The sequence below is a fragment of the Lissotriton helveticus genome, chromosome 7, assembly GCF_964261635.1.
Source record: "Lissotriton helveticus chromosome 7, aLisHel1.1, whole genome shotgun sequence".
Classification (NCBI taxonomy): Eukaryota; Metazoa; Chordata; class Amphibia; order Caudata; family Salamandridae; genus Lissotriton; species Lissotriton helveticus.
The window spans coordinates 518,890,239-518,912,012 of record NC_136068.1 but is presented as its reverse complement, the minus strand read 5'-3'; the positions used below and the strand labels follow the sequence as shown (position 1 = coordinate 518,912,012).

The 21,774-nt window shown below is 41.1% G+C and overlaps 1 protein-coding gene across 1 annotated transcript; it reads left to right on the top strand.

Annotated features, from left to right (window-relative positions):
* Positions 1-1,464: 1,464 nt before the first annotated feature.
* On the top strand, positions 1,465-2,319 carry LOC144769137 (taste receptor type 2 member 9-like). Its single transcript, XM_078653146.1, has one exon. The coding sequence runs from the start codon at positions 1,465-1,467 to the stop codon at positions 2,317-2,319; it is 855 nt and encodes a 284-aa protein (XP_078509272.1).
* The last annotated feature ends 19,455 nt before the right edge of the window (positions 2,320-21,774 follow it).

Sequence of the window (21,774 nt, the reverse complement as noted above, 5' to 3'; positions counted from 1 at the left end):
CCAGGCTATCTTGAATCCAGTGGCCAAGTGAACAAGGGACTCACGTCTGAGCATACCCTGCCACACTTAGGGCGAACAAAGCGATACAAAAGGGGATGATGGACGGAGCGTTTGAACAAATCAAACACTCACCCCCAGTCAACTGATCTGGGTTTAATCTACCACCATTCTTTAGTTCACTCAGCCACCCCAGTTCAGACATGGCTATATGCAAATCAGTCTGACCCTGTGCCTTGTGGGAACAGTCCAGCCCGAACTGCCAAGCCATGTCTTCCCTGGACCGGAAACAAGCATCCTGGGACCGGTTTCGGATTCATAATCCTCATCAGCCAGGCTATCTTGAATCCAGTGGCCAAGTGAACAAGGGACCCACGTCTGAGCATACCCTGCCACACTTAGGGCGAACAAAGCGATACAAAAGGGGATGATGGACGGAGCGTTTGAACAAATCAAACACTCACCCCCAGTCAACTGACCCAGGATGCTTGTTTCCGGTCCAGGGAAGACATGGCTTGGCAGTTCGGGCTGGACTGTTCCCATGAGGCACAGGGTCAGACTGATTTGCATATAGCCATGTCTGAACTGGGGTGGCTGAGTGAGCTAAAGAATGGTGATGGATTAAACCCAGATCAGTTGACTGGGGGTGAGAGTTTGATTTGCTCAAGCGCTCCGTCCATCATCCCCTTTTGTATCGCTAACATTGGAAAGCCACATAATCACATCAATGTAACCCAGCTGATGTGTTTGTTCTGGATCTTTACAAAAGAATCCACAGGCATGTGGCCAGGACCAGACCTAGAAAACCATATATGGGGGGTGTTTGTAGCTCCTCTAGATACTGAAACAAATACAGGCTTTGAGATGGGTGTGGCTCAATTTATTTGGATTATAATGGATTTAATTGTACTCAAACTTTGAGGATGGTTAGGAAACTAGCTGGAAGTCTGCCTGGATTGTGTGGACATACCTCATTCTGTAAGGACTGTGATGAGGAAAAGGCTAGGTAGTTAAACAATTTTGTGGCTTGGGTGCGTTATTATTCAGCTTTCATGACAAAGCCTTAATGCACTTAAGGTTCCATCTTTATTCTTTTAAGTGATCCTAAAATACTTTTGAACAGAGAAAAGTACATATTACAATGCATATTTGTAGCACCAGGAGTCAAACGAAGAAACTTTATCTTCAGGCCGTAAAAACACAAAAATATAAAACCTGTCTGATTTGCATCTCTTTAGAAACATGGTCCAGAGCAATTATGAAAATGACCCAAAGTAATTTAAACCTTCGGCTTCTGCAGGTTTCTAATAGTTTATGAAAAGTATCGCTGCTCGAGAAACACACACAGCACACCTGGGGGAAGCAGCACTGCCATCTCGAAATTCTTCAAGACACCAGCAAAGAGAAGAACTGAAAATGGTGACTCTAATGAGTTTGGTTTATTTGATTGTCATATCAGTACTGAGCATGATTGCGATTCTCACCTGTGTATTCATTGTTGCTTTGATCCTCTTGGACTGGGCTCGTGGCAGAAGCCTGAACACCCGCGACCTCATTCTAATAGCACTGGGGATCTCAGGTGCTTGTTTTCAATGTACACTGATAGTAGACCTGTGCCTTTCAAAATTATTGGTGGATGTGGGTGATTTAGGTCACAGCTATGCAGTTTTACTTCAACTTCAAATGTGGACAGGTAGCTCCAGTGCCTGGCTCACCGCCTGTCTCTGCATCTTCTACTGTGTGAAGATTGTGGACTGCAACCATCGACTCTTCATCTGGTTGAAGCTGAGGATCTCTACGGTGGTGCTCTGGCTCCAGCTTTGGTCAGTGCTGGAGCCCCTGGTCCTAAGTGTTCCTATATACTGGGATTCATATAGAAGTTTTAATGATCATTCAACAATGGGCCTGAAGTCTAATTCCACAGTCTCCAGTGCAAAAGTGAAATTCCAAATATCCTACATGTCTGTAGCTGAACCTCTTGGATTCTGCATTCCTCTTCTTCTCGGTGTTGTCTCTATCACACCCATCTTGCCATCTCTGTATAGACATACCCGGCGGATGAAGGAGAATGCATCGGGGTTCAGTCAACCCCGATTGGGGGCTCATATTAGCGCAGCAAGGATGCTGGTCGCCCTCCTACTGATCTACCTCGTCGTGATTCTGACAAGCGTTTTACATGCACTAGTGTCTTCTGAGCTGTCAATCATAGTTTCTGATGTCTCCATTGCTTGGATCACCCCTGCAGAATCCACCATCCTGATCCTGGGGAACACCAGACTGAAGCAGGTGCTGTGGAAGGTCCTCTTACCTTGCAAACAGTGAAGAACTCCTCAAGGAAAGGCATTCATTAGCCTGGGGCTCTTTCAGGCTTTGAAATCCTTTTCATACAAGACTCACCATCACATGAGGAGACTTTTTTGCAGATGATGAATAAATGATCTATATACCGAAGCCATACTTTCACATGGCTGCGATACAAATCATTGGTCCTGGCTACTTGCTGCTCCCATTTGTTTGATTTGTACTGTGGTGTTTGATACTGAATTTTCGATTTAGACTCACAGACTTACCCGTGTTTATTTACATTTTGAGCTATTAACCCACTTGGGTAGTGAGCTATAATATTGGAGCATTGGCTCATAAATATTGTCATGTGTTACGGTTGGTTCACTCACCATTTAGTCCGTGAAATTGAACGAGACTATACAGTATACAATATGCACTTATATGTGAATACACCGAGGGGCATTTATAAATGGTATTATCCATTATACATTGCAGTTTAGTTAAAATCAGGATTTCTATGCCTCGCACTAAGGCTTATAGGCAGGGAAAGTGATATGCATTGATTTGTCACGCGGATAATTTGATTAGCAATACGATGTATATTTTCTTCACACCACTCTAAGATGTCCGCTAAAATGAAATGTTCCATGTCCTCTGTTTATGTTTATTGCTAGGAGTCACATGTACACTTTGTTTGATTGCAACTTTATTTAAATACATGTATTTCCATTTCTTAAACCACCCGTGACCAAGGCGAGTTGTCGCCGAAACGCGTTGGGGTTTTCCTTACTCTTATTAACATGCTGGAGTGGAAATGATTAAATATTCACTTTGAATACACGCCTTGTTTTGGAGCAGTTATTTGAAAAGACTGGACTTGGAGTGCAAGGGCACATCGGTTCGTTGTGCCTGGTGGAAGCTATAGAATATACAGGGTACCCTCTATCCCTGTCTTGCACCGCAGTCATGGTGTCCCGGTGTTCATGGAGGAGGTGATTTGGATTAATATATATATATATATATATATATATATATATATATATATATATATATATATTCACTGAAAAAACCATAGGTTTCACACCAGTTATAGTTAGCTGAAAGTTTTACTCGCATAAAACCAATGAAATTCTCACGTTACAGTTAGTTGGACTCACTATAACTTGCGCGTGCAATGCACTGCTGATGACGTCACATATTACATCACTCATGATATGGTCAGTGACATCACTCATGACATCACTGATGAGACCATCCAGTGAATGTGTGTATTTTTAAAAAATAAATATTTGTTATATATGTATATGTAAAAGTTGCTGGAAGAATAAATGTTTAAATAAGAGTTTACATTGATGTTTTTTTTTTAAACAAATTGATTGTTTAACTGGCTTATTAAGTGTATCTTAGTGAATACATCTATTAACAAGTAATGTTTAAATATTCAAATATATGTATTAGTGTTTCACTTTGTGTATAAGTGGCTGCATGGGCTGGTGATTAGCTACATGTGTGTGTATATGGGTTATTAGATGTTTGTTTTAATATCATTATGAGTGTCTATATGGTTTGGTGGGGGTATTACTTAGCACATAGATGCATGAGTGACTGACTCTCTGCTTGTATGTGTTTTGAAGACAGCATATGTGCAGGACTGTATGGGTGGATGACTGTGTATATGTGTGTGTTACTGAGTGAATGAGTGTCTCACTAGTTTCCTTATCAGAAACTACATAAGTTTAAATTTAGTATATGTGAATATTGTTGTATATAAGTGAGTATATGTGAGAGTGAGAGATTGTAAGAGTTCCTATTTAAATTAGTATGTGTTTCTATAAGTGATTGTTTAAGAGAGTAAGTATGTGTAAGTTTCCTTAGAAGTAAAGTGGTAGTGTGTGTATACCTGTATATGCAAATAAATGGATGTTCAATAGTTTATTTGCATGTGTGAATATGTGTGTGAGTAACTTTTGGATGACTGTCGGTGTGTAACAGGATGTATAGGTGTATCACTACATATGATGAGTGAGTATATGTAGGAGTGACTATATAGAACTGTTGGTGAATTAGTGCATGTGTATATAGATGGTGGAATTATTGAATTGGTTGTTGTAAGTGGTATGGGTATCTCCATTTTTTTCAATATTTTAGTTTCTATTTTTGAATATTTGTTTCAAGGGTTACATTACAGTGAAAGGAGCTCTGTCACTCTGTCACAAGGATGGTGTCATCAGTGATGTCATGAGTGATGTCACTGACCATGTCATGAGTGATGTAATATGTGACGTCATCAGCAGTGCATTGCACGCGCAAGTTATAGTGAGTCCAACTAACTATAACGTGGGAATTTCAATGGTTTTATGCGAGTAAAACTTTCAGCTAACTATAACTGGTGTGAAACCTATGGTTTTTTCAGTGAATTTAATAGTTTTTTTTAATGCTAATTCCTAACTATAACTGGTATGAAACCTATGGTTTTTTCAGTGAATTTCAATGGTTTTTTAATAGCAAATCTTTATAGGTATAAAAAGTGAAAAAATGTAAAACAAATTTTAAATTCTATAAATATGTTAATTTTTTTTTCTTTTTTTATTTTTCACCCCGGGGCGCTCCCGGGGCGCGTACCGGTGAGCGTCCCGACAGCGCTATTGCCGCGAATGAAAACAACATCGTGACGTATCGCGTAGCCGCCACGCCTTGCGTCATAAGACACGTATCGCGTAGCCGCGAGATGCGTCTTATGACGCACCGCGTAAGTGCACCCGGAAGCGCAAACAATCGCGCAACGTAAGTGCCCCGACGCGCTTACGCTACGCGCCCCGGGACGCGCCCCAGGGCGCGTAGCGTAAGCGCGTCAAGCCATGTGACTTTAAAATAACACTTTTCATTGGTTCAGAAATTTTTTTTCTCAAAATTTTGAGAAACCCACCCATTTCTCTCACTATTGCTTTGTACTTGGAGAGAGCAAGAGCTGTTCTGTGTATTGTCTTCTTTTCCTAATTTTCCTGATCTACAGCAATGGCTGCAAGGGAGTCATCCAGCAGTGATTCAGAAGGTTTTTTGCCTGAGGACCCTCCTCACCAGAAAAAAAAGAACCACTTCATCTGGAAATTTTATGACATCCCTGAAGGACAAAAAAAAGTTAATGCTGCAAAAGTAACCTGCAAAATATGTGGCAGTATTTTATCGAGAGGCAATCCTCTAAAAAAATATGGCTTTGGAAATGCCAATTTAATTAGGCATGTCAAGAGAAGACACCCAAACAACTTTGCCAGGGAGAGTGTCAGGGAGCTGGCACGGAATTTACCAACAGATGGCGGCAGCACCTCCACTGGTGGAGCAACACCTTCGGGACCACCACGTGGAAGAATGGTCCCTAACATACAGCCGGTGTTTGCAGGCATTACATTTCTGTGCGTGGAGTGTGAGGAACTGCTCTGTTATGGGGAGCAGAGCGTTGAACTCATTGCTATAAAGAGACAGGAACACCGCTGCCCTCCCCGTCCCTAAATTTTCAATTTTTTTTGCTCCTGTTGAGCAGTTTTGGAATCCCTGTTTTTGTTTTTCCCCTGAAAAAATCCCCCAAAAATATAAAATAATTTTAAAAAGTATAAAAAAATATAAAACAACAAAAACAAAAAAAAATGTTCTTTTCAGAACTACCTCCAATTTATAAAAAATGCTATTTTTGTTAAAAAAATGTCTGTCATTCTTTTATCTCCATGGTACGCTCCCCGGTACGCGTACCCGGCGCTCCCCCCGCGAAAATCTAAAAAAAATAATTTTTTTTTGTCCTACGGGACCCTTTTATGGCCCCCACATCAAACCTAGGGGTTCAGGGGGGGTGTACCCTGCCCCCTTTTGCTCATTTCCCCCTTTGATTTTTGCCACCTCTTGTGTCTCAATCCTACCGAGACACAAGATGGCGGCCGCTGCGGACTGTTTCAAATGTTTACAGACACCCGAGAACCAATCAGCTTGCCGTGCGCAAGTCGCGTGGCGTGCCCGGAGCGCTCCCCGGTATGCGTACCGGGGCGCGGCTCTAGATATATACATTTTTTTTAACCTAAATTACTCAAAATCCTCTGGAGCACATATCTTGAGACATAGCAAAGGCACATCGGGCTACCAGTCCCTACAATTTTGCCAAGTTTGGTGAAAATCCATTCAGCCATTCGAGCTAAAAGTGCGACAGACCGCCCTATCGAAATTAACATGGGGAAAACACGTTTTGGGACCCCCCTTTTATCTCGGCCCCCGCTTGACGAATCTCCCCCAAACTTTCAGGGAAGGTGCGGAGCGCCGCGAGGTAAAGTTGCTGAAAAATTCAGGCTGATTGCTCAACCGGCGTCAAAGTTATTCCAAATAGAATGTTGCGATTTCCCTATGGAAATCAATCCTAACTATAACTACCTACTGGCGACCGCCAGTAGGTAATATATATATATATATATATATATATATATATATATATATATATATACAGCCGCCCCACCGCTCCCAGCCCAATTTCAGTAATCAGCGTTCCTTCAAGGTCCAGGGGCTCGAACAGTCTCTCCCCAACGGGAGCAACAAACCACCTCCGGGTCACCAGGGGTCACAGCTTCCTGCCGTTCTGCCACTTTGAGAGGAGGGGTCTCGTAACGCCGGAGAAGCAAACAACCGGCTGACAAATGTTTTCAAAAACGCTCGACACTGGAGGGCACTTCCACAAACTCCTGGACGCCTCAGCAGCAAGGAACACGAGACCCAAAGTTCAGGTGAGTAGATTATTTAATCGGCACCTTCGTCAACATAACGTTTCGGCCTTCGAAAGGCCTTGGTCACATGACACATGGAGAGCACGATCAGAATTTAAAGTGCAAGTGCTGAAATTTCACAACATTTCATTGGACAACACCTAGTCTTCAAGATTGATATCGAAGACAGACTTAAAACATGTTACAGATCACTGGATAATCCCATGAGAATATCATTTCATTTGACAAAGTGACTTGTGCATTTCCAATGGGTTACCTGATGTTCTTCATATCACTAAATAGTTTTAAGATACAATGGACTGATTCTCGGAATAGCAAGATACAATTGACTGGATAATCCAAATTGTATACACCGAGAAACGAAATGATGGACCACTTGCTATAACTATTTTCACATAAACCAAATGACTGGTTAATTATATATATATTTGCAGCTGTGTGGCGAAAATACGATGCAATTAAAGCAGCAAAACCCAACTTGTCTCAAGTAACCTCCGGCAACCATCTGACTATGTCTTCCAGGCTATCTCAAAGTTCGTCGAATGCTGAGCTAAGCTCAAACATGGATAGTGGCTCAGAATCAGAAGCGGGCGCAAATAGATCTCAATTGGGGTTTACCCGGCTTACCCTGGCACAGGAACTGGACTGTGTTCGACAGGACAGACGCGACACTCTACGCCCGAGGGTAAAACCTCAATCAAAAACAAAAACCTCAACCACAGGCGTAGAGAGCGAAGAAAAGCCAACGCAAGGCGCCAAACCAAAATGGAAAAAACAAAACAACAAAAAATGGAACAACAAAAAGTAATTGGTGAAGCAACAGCCTTGGATTGTGGTCTCTCAGTATTAAACCTTACCCCTACAAAACTATCAAATTCTGATTTGCGTATTTTGTCGATGGGCCTATCGTTTTGCCCACCGAGTGACTTCAATTATGCCAGGACACGTATAGACCTGTTTAAATTCACACGCAAGTTGAAGCTAAGGAAACATTTTTCTAACAGCAAGTCACGAAAAGGGCATGAGAGACAAGACAGTACTACAGTTGGTTTTGGATTAGCAGTTAATGATGCACCTCTCTTGCAAGACTTAGAGGGACTGAGATTAGAACAATCAATCTCATAAAGCATACAGGACATTCCCATTACCAACTTGAGTAGTCAATCCAAATTCAAACCGCGGTCAACTTTTACACCTTTAATGACTTTTGACAATATTGATATTTTTCACGAGGCAACAACTAAGGAGATCAAAGATCTATATGTCAAGACACTTAAAACCAACAAGTGCAAAAACAGGCAGAATCAGATGTACTCTGATCTCGTGAGGAAAATCCAGAAAGATGGCAATATGATTGTCCGCCAATCGGACAAGGGCGGCAATGTCGTGTTGTGGCCAAGAAGTTTGCATCTGGAGGAGGCACTCCAGCAACTAAATGATAACAACTGCTACAAACATTGTGACGTGGGAGTGGTCAGGAAAGCACAATCTGAATTTTATTCCATGCTAATGGGCTGGCGTTCATCAGGTCTTATTAGCATGGATGAGTTAAAATTCTTGAAAAACGATCACCCTGTCACCCCAGTCCTTTATCTCATTCCCAAAATCCACAAAGACGCTATTAGGCCTCCGGGGAGACCCATTATATCAGCTTGTGGGGGATTGTTAGAAAAGACTACAATCTACGTAGACTCCTTCCTTCAGGAATACGTCTGTGGGCTTCCATCCTATATTCAGGACTCGAGTGACTTTTTAAGAAAGATCACAGAGGTGGAATGGAGTCCGGAATACTTGTTGGTAACACTAGATGTTACATCACTGTATACCAGCATAGTACATGTGGATGGGATACAGGCGGTACAATTTTATCTGGGGCAAAGACCGATGGAACTGTTGGAAGATAACAAAATGCTTGTTTCTATGATTAGCTTCTGTCTTCACACTAATTACTTTATGTTCCACAATCAACATTACCAACAGGTGAGGGGTGTCGCCATGGGGGCCTGTTTTTCTCCCAGTTATGCCTGTCTGCACATGGGCTACTGGGAGAGACAGGTCCTCTTTGGCGAACACCGTGAGGTCTGCATGAGGAACATCATTCGATGGTACAGATACATCGATGATGTTTTTCTAATATGGCAGGGGACACAGACAGAGGCTATCCAGTTCATTGAGAAACTAAATTGCAACAATTGCAATTTGGCATTTACCTCAGAAGTCAGTCAAAGTAAAGTCCATTTTCTGGATGTCACAATCGAAGTGAATGAGGGCCTTTTGGAAACAACTATGTACAGGAAACCCACTGCTGGCAATACTGTGCTGCATGCCACGAGTCATCATCCACCCCACCTGATAAGGAGCATCCCCTACGGGGAAATGCTCAGAATCAGGTGGGTGTGCAGCACAGATCATCAATGCAAGCAGGTCCAAGAGGCAAGTAAGCAAAGGTTCCTGGCTAGGGGATATAGTGTTGGCATTATAGATGCCGCTATGACCAAAGCAAATGCTATATCCAGAGACACTGCCCTTATTCATAAGAAAACCCTGAAACCCACTAATGATGTCAGTAAACAACCCACCAGATTGATCTGGACCTACAACAGGCAGCATGGGGCCTTAAGAAAAATTGTGAATAGACACTGGGATCTGGTAGGATTCGATCCGGTGATTGGAGAACGTATGCCCAGGAAACCTGCGATCACTTACAGGAAGGCACATTCTCTACAGGATGCACTAGTGAAATCTAGTCCTGAGGTGATCTTGCCCAAGAACTGTCTGTCAGGTAGTAAGGGTTTCAGGAAATGCTCCAGCTGCAAAGCTTGTTTGCACGGTGTGAGCAAAACTGAATATACTACTCCATTTTCTGAAACGCCTCGTAAAATCATGAAGCAGTTAACCTGTAAAAGTGAGTACGTGGTATATGTAGAAACAAAGCAGAAGGTGCACTCTCAAAATTGTATAAATTCTTCTTTATTCCAAAATTCTTTTTGACATCATAGGCACAGCCAACGCGTTTCGTTCCTTTCTTGGTTTTTGGAACTTCGTCAGGGCTGTAATAATTACAACATATATAACATGAATATACATAAAACAGAACAAACCAAACAAAAAAAGTACAAATACCAAAGAATTTTTTGACATATTAATACAATAACAATACACATTCACAAAACCCAGGACCGCACAATTTGACGAGATACACATAGTTTAAAAACCATTAGGATCAAAAGATGATGTCTGCAGTCCCAACAGAGCACCTAACTGCCATAATCCTAGAAAAGAATCATGTGGACTGGAGAACATATCGAATAATAACATAATCCAATGGTAACACGCATACTGTCAATATAAAAAAGAAAAAAATATTTTTTTTACTTAATAAAACACACTCTTTAGCGACCCCTGTGATACCCTCTGCCAAAGCTTCACCCACAACAAATACAGTTCTTTACATCATCTTCATTACCTTAAGATAGTGTGCCAATGTTTCACCCACAGAAAATCCAGTTTTTTACAACATCATCATTACCTCAAGATAGTGTGAAACACCGGTATAGAGCAGAGTCATTATTCTAAAATTTCAATCCTAAAACACCCCTCTGTTTCTACTGAAGGGCTGAAGTAACATGACATGATTTTCTGATCCTTAAATTTGGCCATTTATCATAATATATAGACCATTCCTCCTATGTCCCCCATTGTCAAAACATGATTCAAATATACCACATTGAAGAATTCTAAAGTCAGATATACCCAATTAGAAAATTCAAGAAAACCCCATATGTAAGTAGGGTGACGCAAAGTAAATATAAAAAAAGGCATTAACTGTCCTACGCCTGGTTTAATAATCTCTGAAAAATAAAATATGCTTACCAGAAATTCTAATAAGTACAAAACTTCAGAAAAGGGTGGATGCCGAGTATCGAGTGGATCCGAATATTGATCTGTAAGGGTCAGGCGTATGCTCTGCGAAGCAAAGATATATAATATAATAACCCGGACATGCACAAATGCGTACATAAACAGTCCCTAAAGCTAAGTCAGTGAGAGCGGAGAATTATACCTCCTAGTGGCCCCAAATGGCGAGATAAATTCATTCTAATCCAGCATTCTGAATGGGCATCCACCCCTGGGCCATCATAGAGAGGAATTAAAAAAGCTTTGTCTTAGAACCATAGTCCCAAAACACAAACTAACTAGTTCCCTCAGAATAATAACACTCCCATTGATATTGGTATACCTCGAGAGTCAGAGATGGCGTAAATCTGCCTGTAAATCCTGAAGAGAACTTGTATTTCACATCTTGAGGTTAAGAAACCTGTAGGGGTCACAAAAATAAAACGAATGGATATTTGTTTAAAAGAGGTTCACAATCGAACAAATAGAGGTTGCTAGAAAACCGCTCTCTGATAAAAGAGTCAGGCTGTTGCTTAAAGTTAGAGCGAAACTAGTTCACTCAGCCTGCACCATCAATAGACCTGGGCTCAATACCCGGAACATACACGTTTGCCATAGTGTATGCAGAAACGTTAAGATACGAACACATGAAGGTCAAGCTGTTACTTAAGGTTGGGGCAAAACTAGTTTACCCCGCTTGCACCATCGATAATACTAGGCTCAGTACCCGCAACGTACAAGTTTACCATGGTGTTAACACTCCCAATTCCAATGGAGCATAGAAAGACGGGCCCATGTTATTATGTGGATCAAACATATTATATAACAAAAGGTGAGGGTTTAATTAAACTAAAGAAAATAGATAAAAAAACACATAAATAGTGCCCCTACCAGTTTTAAAATTTGGGCCAGCCTTTTAGCTGCGTGTCGAACCTCAGGGTTCCTCAGAAGTTAATCCCTGCCCAAATACCTCAGCGTAGTACCGGAAGTATCACAAACAACTTGCCGAACCTGGAATGGAAGTTTCAAAAAGAAACCCATGTAACAAAAAACAGGTTCAACTATCCATAAACGAACGAGCACTAAGAACCCATCTCCTGCCCCTGTCCATAGTTCATACCTGTGATAGGGTGTCGGTCATCCAGATCTCGGCATACGCGGCGTCCTGCAAAGAGCCCATACGTGCCATTGTTTTTATAACGGGATGCACTGATTAGGCACACCGGTGTGCTCGATAGGTTACACCCTGAGCACGTGACAAGGTCCAGATTGGACTCAGCCGGAAAATGAGCGCCATCTTTGAGTGTTCATTTTAACTGAGAGTTGAGATATAACATAATGAAACAATCATTTGAGAAACGGAAAAAACGAGGGTGAAGTTAAGCTAAGAAGGGGCGAAGGAAGGAAAGTGGATAACCTAATAGTCAATATTACGCATAAAAAATAAGAATTATGCTCCGAATCGAATATGGATAGCGAGGTAGCGTCATTATAAACAAAACACCCTCAACACGTGATAGGGTCCTAATCTACCTCCGGACCCCATCTTGGAACGGGGATTTCTCTTCTGAAACCACCATCCACGAGACATACCGATACATAGAATAATGGTATGCTAAAAAAAAAATATATATACCAAGTACCTATTTAATAGAGAGGTATTCCGTATGGAAATATACTAGAACCAGTCATTCTTCCAAAATAGCACCTATTACCAATTGGACCAACTAGCTATTCACAGCATGTTTTACGAACCGTTTTTTTTATTTATATAGACAAGGTACCAAATACAAAGTGGAAAGGACATTCTCCTATATGTATAAAACGATGCACAACCATTGAAAGGTCCTTTTTAAATGACCAATTTTGAGGAGAAAGAGAAAAGTAGCCTCCATATATTGATTTTACTATCAATTTTCATAGTAACCCTTCACGTCATTGGAGGAAGGTGGACAAAGAAAAGAAAAAAGTCCACCAACTATCCAGTGGTAAAAACAGTAACGTAACATCTCAACATATGCCTCACAAATATTAGAACATAAGGTTAATAAGAGCATATATAAGGGGTTACCATCTAGTATCAATGTTACAATTGGAATCCATCCACAATTTGAGGCAGTATGCATATATGTCCACCATACAACACATGATGGGTCCATGCAACACTACTCGAAAAAGAAATGGAGTTCCTTATCCGTATTATGGCCCGTCTGGGTGGCCCTAAGGCGACAAATCCATTTCGCCTCCCTTTGTCGTAAAGCCAGCTCACGGTCCCCACCCCGGGTGTCCTGAGGGATGTGATCAATTCCCAAAAACCAAAAGGTTAAATCTGTGGAGTGGTGGTCATTATAATGTGTACTGACCGGATAGCGACTGTCTTTATTGATAATCGCCCTTCGATGTTCCTGAATCCGATTTTTTAATGGGCGTGATGTGCTGCCAACATATATTTTGTCACAACTGCAGCCCAAAATGTATACCACATAGGGTGTGTTGCAATTGATGAAAGCATTGATCTTGTATTTTTTAGACGAAATATGTGAGAATTCACTGGTTTTATGTCGCCCAAAGGGACATATGTTGCAAGTTCCACAGGTGAAAAAACCCAAGGGTTTCGGTGGGAACCACATTTTCTTTCTTTCACTTGTGACATAACTTTTACACAGAGTGTCTCGCAACGATTTGCCCCTGCGGTTGATTTGGGATGATGCTAGATATGCTATTGATGTTACCAAGAATGGCCCAATGTTTTCTAAGAATATTGTACACTTTCTTGCTGTGGGTATTGTACTGAGTAACAAATATGACTGGTTCTTCCTTTTTCCTAGTTGATTTGGGATTTCTTTTTTTGGTACAGAGGGTATTTTGCCTGTCAAGTTTGATTGCTCTTTCCATCGCTGTTTGTACTGTTTGTTTTTTATACCCTCTCTTGAGAAATCTACTGTTTGCCTCTCTAATATTGGTGATAAACGTATCCTCCTGGCTACAATTTCTACGAATCCGTACCATCTCGCCATAGGGGATATTGTTGATCACTGACTGTGGATGAGCACTGTCGGCCCGTAGTACCGCATTGCAGGCTGTCTCCTTCCTAAAAAGTGTACTCTGGACACTGTTGTTGTCGATATAAAACCTGATGTCTAGGAAGTCAATACTATCCTTTCCATGCTTCATTGTTAATTTAACATTACAGTTGTTATCATTGAGGTAACCATGGAAGGCCTGTAATTGTTCGTCCGTGCCCGACCAAACAATTATGATGTCGTCTATATACCTCCCCCAGAACACGATATGATCGGTCCAGAGGGAGGCATAGTTGCACCATACATGGGAACGCTCGTACCAACCCATGAATAAACAGGCGTACGAAGGCGCAAATTTTGAACCCATTGCTGTCCCACGTGTCTGGTGGTACCAAGTGCCATCATATAAGAAGTAGTTGTTCTCAAGAATAATTTGTATCATTTCTAGGAGCATTTCGTTAAAATCATGTAGTTCCGCTCTCTCTTTATCCAGGAAGGACTGTACCGCAGTTAAGCCAAATTTACTGTGGATACACGTGTACAGGCTTTCCACGTCAAATGTGACAAAAGACAATTCCTCTGACCATTGTAAGCCATTGAATTTGGCTAAAATGTCGGAACTGTCACGGATATATGATGGAAGGTTGGTAACATACCCCTGTAAATGAAGGTCAACAAACTCAGAGATTTTCTCAGTAACTGATCCAATACCCGAAATTATGGGGCGCCCCGGTGGAAAGGCACCCCCCTTATGCACTTTGGGTAAGATATAGATACATGGGTATCTTGGTTTATCTACCCGTAGGTACCTAAATTCATCTTCAGAGATGAGACAAATTTCTCGCCACTCAGTCAGTTTACTGATAATTAGACTGTTGACCTTATTAATAGGATTGGCAGGGATGCGTCGGTAACAGTTGGTGTCATTGAGTTGCCTAAGGATTTCAGCCATGTAGTCCTGATGGTCCATCACAACCACATTACTGCCTTTATCGGCCTCCTTGATGACGATGGTACTGTCAGATCTTAAATTTTCAAGGGCAATTCTCTCCCTGGCAGTGATATTGTAATTGTTGGGATTGTTTCGTTGTACAGAAGTTTCTAATTTGTATAGATCACTAGTTACTTGATTATAAAAAGTGTCAATACTAGGATGGTAGTTGTATGACGGCGTAAATTTGGATCTTGGTTTTAGATGGCTGTTGTTACCCAGATCTTGTTGTATATCCAATTCGTCTAAAAGTGCCTCCATATCGTATGGTTCTTCATCGTTAAGGTTTAGCAACAAGTGTATGCCTCTAACATCAGCTACTGTGTGTGTCCCCACCTCCCTTGTGGAACTTGCAACATATGTCCCTTTGGGCGACATAAAACCAGTGAATTCTCACATATTTCGTCTAAAAAATACAAGATCAATGCTTTCATCAATTGCAACACACCCTATGTGGTATACATTTTGGGCTGCAGTTGTGACAAAATATATGTTGGCAGCACATCACGCCCATTAAAAATCGGATTCAGGAACATCGAAGGGCGATTATCAATAAAGACAGTCGCTATCCGGTCAGTACACATTATAATGACCACCACTCCACAGATTTAACCTTTTGGTTTTTGGGAATTGATCACATCCCTCAGGACACCCGGGGTGGGGACCGTGAGCTGGCTTTACGACAAAGGGAGGCGAAATGGATTTGTCGCCTTAGGGCCACCCAGACGGGCCATAATACGGATAAGGAACTCCATTTCTTTTTGGAGTAGTGTTGCATGGACCCATCATGTGTTGTATGGTGGACATATATGCATACTGCCTCAAATTGTGGATGGATTCCAATTGTAACATTGATACTAGATGGTAACCCCTTATATATGCTCTTATTAACCTTATGTTCTAATATTTGTGAGGCATATGTTGAGATGTTACGTTACTGTTTTTACCACTGGATAGTTGGTGGACTTTTTTCTTTTCTTTGTCCACCTTCCTCCAATGACGTGAAGGGTTACTATGAAAATTGATAGTAAAATCAATATATGGAGGCTACTTTTCTCTTTCTCCTCAAAATTGGTCATTTAAAAAGGACCTTTCAATGGTTGTGCATCGTTTTATACATATAGGAGAATGTCCTTTCCACTTTGTATTTGGTACCTTGTATATATAAATAAAAAAAACGGTTCGTAAAACATGCTGTGAATAGCTAGTTGGTCCAATTGGTAATAGGTGCTATTTTGGAAGAATGACTGGTTCTAGTATATTTCCATACGGAATACCTCTCTATTAAATAGGTACTTGGTATATATTTTTTTTTTTAGCATACCATTATTCTATGTATCGGTATGTCTCGTGGATGGTGGTTTCAGAAGAGAAATCCCCGTTCCAAGATGGGGTCCGGAGGTAGATTAGGACCCTATCACGTGTTGAGGGTGTTTTGTTTATAATGACGCTACCTCGCTATCCATATTCGATTCGGAGCATAATTCTTATTTTTTATGCGTAATATTGACTATTAGGTTATCCACTTTCCTTCCTTCGCCCCTTCTTAGCTTAACTTCACCCTCGTTTTTTCCGTTTCTCAAATGATTGTTTCATTATGTTATATCTCAACTCTCAGTTGAAATGAACACTCAAAGATGGCGCTCATTTTCCGGCTGAGTCCAATCTGGACCTTGTCACGTGCTCAGGGTGTAACCTATCGAGCACACCGGTGTGCCTAATCAGTGCATCCCGTTATAAAAACAATGGCACGTATGGGCTCTTTGCAGGACGCCGCGTATGCCGAGATCTGGATGACCGACACCCTATCACAGGTATGAACTATGGACAGGGGCAGGAGATGGGTTCTTAGTGCTCGTTCGTTTATGGATAGTTGAACCTGTTTTTTGTTACATGGGTTTCTTTTTGAAACTTCCATTCCAGGTTCGGCAAGTTGTTTGTGATACTTCCGGTACTACGCTGAGGTATTTGGGCAGGGATTAACTTCTGAGGAACCCTGAGGTTCGACACGCAGCTAAAAGGCTGGCCCAAATTTTAAAACTGGTAGGGGCACTATTTATGTTTTTTATCTATTTTCTTTAGTTTAATTAAACCCTCACCTTTTGTTATATAATATGTTTGATCCACATAATAACATGGGCCCGTCTTTCTATGCTCCATTGGAATTGGGAGTGTTAACACCATGGTAAACTTGTACGTTGCGGGTACTGAGCCTAGTATTATCGATGGTGCAAGCGGGGTAAACTAGTTTTGCCCCAACCTTAAGTAACAGCTTGACCTTCATGTGTTCGTATCTTAACGTTTCTGCATACACTATGGCAAACGTGTATGTTCCGGGTATTGAGCCCAGGTCTATTGATGGTGCAGGCTGAGTGAACTAGTTTCGCTCTAACTTTAAGCAACAGCCTGACTCTTTTATCAGAGAGCGGTTTTCTAGCAACCTCTATTTGTTCGATTGTGAACCTCTTTTAAACAAATATCCATTCGTTTTATTTTTGTGACCCCTACAGGTTTCTTAACCTCAAGATGTGAAATACAAGTTCTCTTCAGGATTTACAGGCAGATTTACGCCATCTCTGGCTCTCGAGGTATACCAATATCAATGGGAATGTTATTATTCTGGGGGAACTAGTTAGTTTGTGTTTTGGGACTATGGTTCTAAGACAAAGCTTTTTTAATTCCTCTCTATGATGGCCCAGGGGTGGATGCCCATTCAGAATGCTGGATTAGAATGAATTTATCTCGCCATTTGGGGCCACTAGGAGGTATAATTCTCCGCTCTCACTGACTTAGCTTTAGGGACTGTTTATGTACGCATTTGTGCATGTCCGGGTTATTATATTATATATCTTTGCTTCGCAGAGCATACGCCTGACCCTTACAGATCAATATTCGGATCCACTCGATACTCGGCATCCACCCTTTTCTGAAGTTTTGTACTTATTAGAATTTCTGGTAAGCATATTTTATTTTTCAGAGATTATTAAACCAGGCGTAGGACAGTTAATGCCTTTTTTTATATTTACTTTGCGTCACCCTACTTACATATGGGGTTTTCTTGAATTTTCTAATTGGGTATATCTGACTTTAGAATTCTTCAATGTGGTATATTTGAATCATGTTTTGACAATGGGGGACATAGGAGGAATGGTCTATATATTATGATAAATGGCCAAATTTAAGGATCAGAAAATCATGTCATGTTACTTCAGCCCTTCAGTAGAAACAGAGGGGTGTTTTAGGATTGAAATTTTAGAATAATGACTCTGCTCTATACCGGTGTTTCACACTATCTTGAGGTAATGATGATGTTGTAAAAAACTGGATTTTCTGTGGGTGAAACATTGGCACACTATCTTAAGGTAATGAAGATGATGTAAAGAACTGTATTTGTTGTGGGTGAAGCTTTGGCAGAGGGTATCACAGGGGTCGCTAAAGAGTGTGTTTTATTAAGTAAAAAAATATATTTTTTTCTTTTTTATATTGACAGTATGCGTGTTACCATTGGATTATGTTATTATTCGATATGTTCTCCAGTCCACATGATTCTTTTCTAGGATTATGGCAGTTAGGTGCTCTGTTGGGACTGCAGACATCATCTTTTGATCCTAATGGTTTTTAAACTATGTGTATCTCGTCAAATTGTGCGGTCCTGGGTTTTGTGAATGTGTATTGTTATTGTATTAATATGTCAAAAAATTCTTTGGTATTTGTACTTTTTTTGTTTGGTTTGTTCTGTTTTATGTATATTCATGTTATATATGTTGTAATTATTACAGCCCTGACGAAGTTCCAAAAACCAAGAAAGGAACGAAACGCGTTGGCTGTGCCTATGATGTCAAAAAGAATTTTGGAATAAAGAAGAATTTATACAATTTTGAGAGTGCACCTTCTGCTTTGTTTCTATATTTCTTCTGTTTTACGCATCCCAAGGCAGCGGATGTTGGAAGAGTTTGCACCACCATATATTGGGAATTATATGAATCGTTGTGCATGACCTGGTTGGCTGCTTTGGTCCTTCTGTCTAACTGTTTAGAAATTGACCGTCTTGCACCGGTTCTTTCCGTTACCTGTAGAAACTATAGAATATGGCCTCGTTTGATGATGGGAGGGAGGAACTGGCCCTCAACCTATTTGGTACTAACAAGCCCAGGGATTCAATACCACAAATTGACACCGGCAAACCTAGCTTGAAAGCTATGTTTTTAAAATTAGAGCGCCTGAAAAAACTAGAGTTGTCCCGATGGTGGGATGGGGTCACCTTAGAGCAATATCTTACAAATAAAAAAGCACCGAGAGGACTTAGAATTCTGATCTTTCCAACATTTGAGGACCTGAGTGACGTCCTTCTCGCTGAATGGGAGGGCAACTTAGAACATGCATCAAGAATCATGATGCAAATATTGATTAAACATGCCCGAGAGAAGGGAGACAAGTTACGAGAGGAAATTCAGGCTCTTATTTTGGAAATTAACGGGATGGAACAGAAAGACCTGATTGAAAAAAACTTTGTGATTCTTAAAAAGGTAGTGACTGAACATCAGGTCTACCTAAAGGAGAAAAAAATGAGAAAAATAAGGAGAGATGATAGAGACTATCAGGATGGTCGAATATATACTTTTGCTAAGAAATTCGACAGCATCCAGGGCAATGAGGACAAAAAGAGACAACGTGAAGAACGGGATGATAATGATGAAACAAGATCGGGAAGCAGTATAACCTCTGCTTCCTCCTGTAGTACAACCTCCAATATCATCCAGGAGATCCCTTTAGCCGAAACGGCCACTCCTTTTCAAAAGGAGTTGGCCACGTTGCGCATGAGCAACAGATTGCAACAAAAAAGAGAGACCACTACCCGCCCTCAGGGAAACCAAACAAAACAAGGAGGTTGGGAGGAGGGGGAAGGGCAGGTAAAGGTACCGGAAAGAACCAGGCGAGCAACACGGTAAACAAACCGAATGTGGGGACAAAACCAAAACGATGAATGCCATTTGTATTGAAATGTCTAATTGTGGAACGGATTGTACTTCTGATTTAAAGGTCATCAATTTGTCTAATAAAGTGCTAAACAAGGATGAAATGTCTGTCTTGAGTAAGGGCCTCAATTTCTGTCCGACCCAGGGAGGGGACCTTGTAAATGTACATATAGATCTATACAAATTTGTGAGAATGTTAAAACTAAAGGATTTTTTCTCACGTCAGTCACCAAAGGTTCCTGAAAGAGTTGAAACAAGGGAGGTGGGGACACACACAGTAGCTGATGTTAGAGGCATACACTTGTTGCTAAACCTTAACGATGAAGAACCATACGATATGGAGGCACTTTTAGACGAATTGGATATACAACAAGATCTGGGTAACAACAGCCATCTAAAACCAAGATCCAAATTTACGCCGTCATACAACTACCATCCTAGTATTGACACTTTTTATAATCAAGTAACTAGTGATCTATACAAATTAGAAACTTCTGTACAACGAAACAATCCCAACAATTACAATATCACTGCCAGGGAGAGAATTGCCCTTGAAAATTTAAGATCTGACAGTACCATCGTCATCAAGGAGGCCGATAAAGGCAGTAATGTGGTTGTGATGGACCATCAGGACTACATGGCTGAAATCCTTAGGCAACTCAATGACACCAACTGTTACCGACGCATCCCTGCCAATCCTATTAATAAGGTCAACAGTCTAATTATCAGTAAACTGACTGAGTGGCGAGAAATTTGTCTCATCTCTGAAGATGAATTTAGGTACCTACGGGTAGATAAACCAAGATACCCATGTATCTATATCTTACCCAAAGTGCATAAGGGGGGTGCCTTTCCACTGGGGCGCCCCATAATTTCGGGTATTGGATCAGTTACTGAGAAAATCTCTGAGTTTGTTGACCTTCATTTACAGGGGTATGTTACCAACCTTCCATCATATATCCGTGACAGTTCCGACATTTTAGCCAAATTCAATGGCTTACAATGGTCAGAGGAATTGTCTTTTGTCACATTTGACGTGGAAAGCCTGTACACGTGTATCCACAGTAAATTTGGCTTAACTGCGGTACAGTCCTTCCTGGATAAAGAGAGAGCGGAACTACATGATTTTAACGAAATGCTCCTAGAAATGATACAAATTATTCTTGAGAACAACTACTTCTTATATGATGGCACTTGGTACCACCAGACACGTGGGACAGCAATGGGTTCAAAATTTGCGCCTTCGTACGCCTGTTTATTCATGGGTTGGTACGAGCGTTCCCATGTATGGTGCAACTATGCCTCCCTCTGGACCGATCATATCGTGTTCTGGGGGAGGTATATAGACGACATCATAATTGTTTGGTCGGGCACGGACGAACAATTACAGGCCTTCCATGGTTACCTCAATGATAACAACTGTAATGTTAAATTAACAATGAAGCATGGAAAGGATAGTATTGACTTCCTAGACATCAGGTTTTATATCGACAACAACAGTGTCCAGAGTACACTTTTTAGGAAGGAGACAGCCTGCAATGCGGTACTACGGGCCGACAGTGCTCATCCACAGTCAGTGATCAACAATATCCCCTATGGCGAGATGGTACGGATTCGTAGAAATTGTAGCCAGGAGGATACGTTTATCACCAATATTAGAGAGGCAAACAGTAGATTTCTCAAGAGAGGGTATAAAAAACAAACAGTACAAACAGCGATGGAAAGAGCAATCAAACTTGACAGGCAAAATACCCTCTGTACCAAAAAAAGAAATCCCAAATCAACTAGGAAAAAGGAAGAACCAGTCAGATTTGTTACTCAGTACAATACCCACAGCAAGAAAGTGT

What these genes read in the sequence shown, in the direction of transcription:
- LOC144769137 (XM_078653146.1), top strand. Translation starts at nt 1,465, where the DNA reads ATGATTGCGATTCTCACCTGTGTATTCATTGTTGCTTTGATCCTCTTG.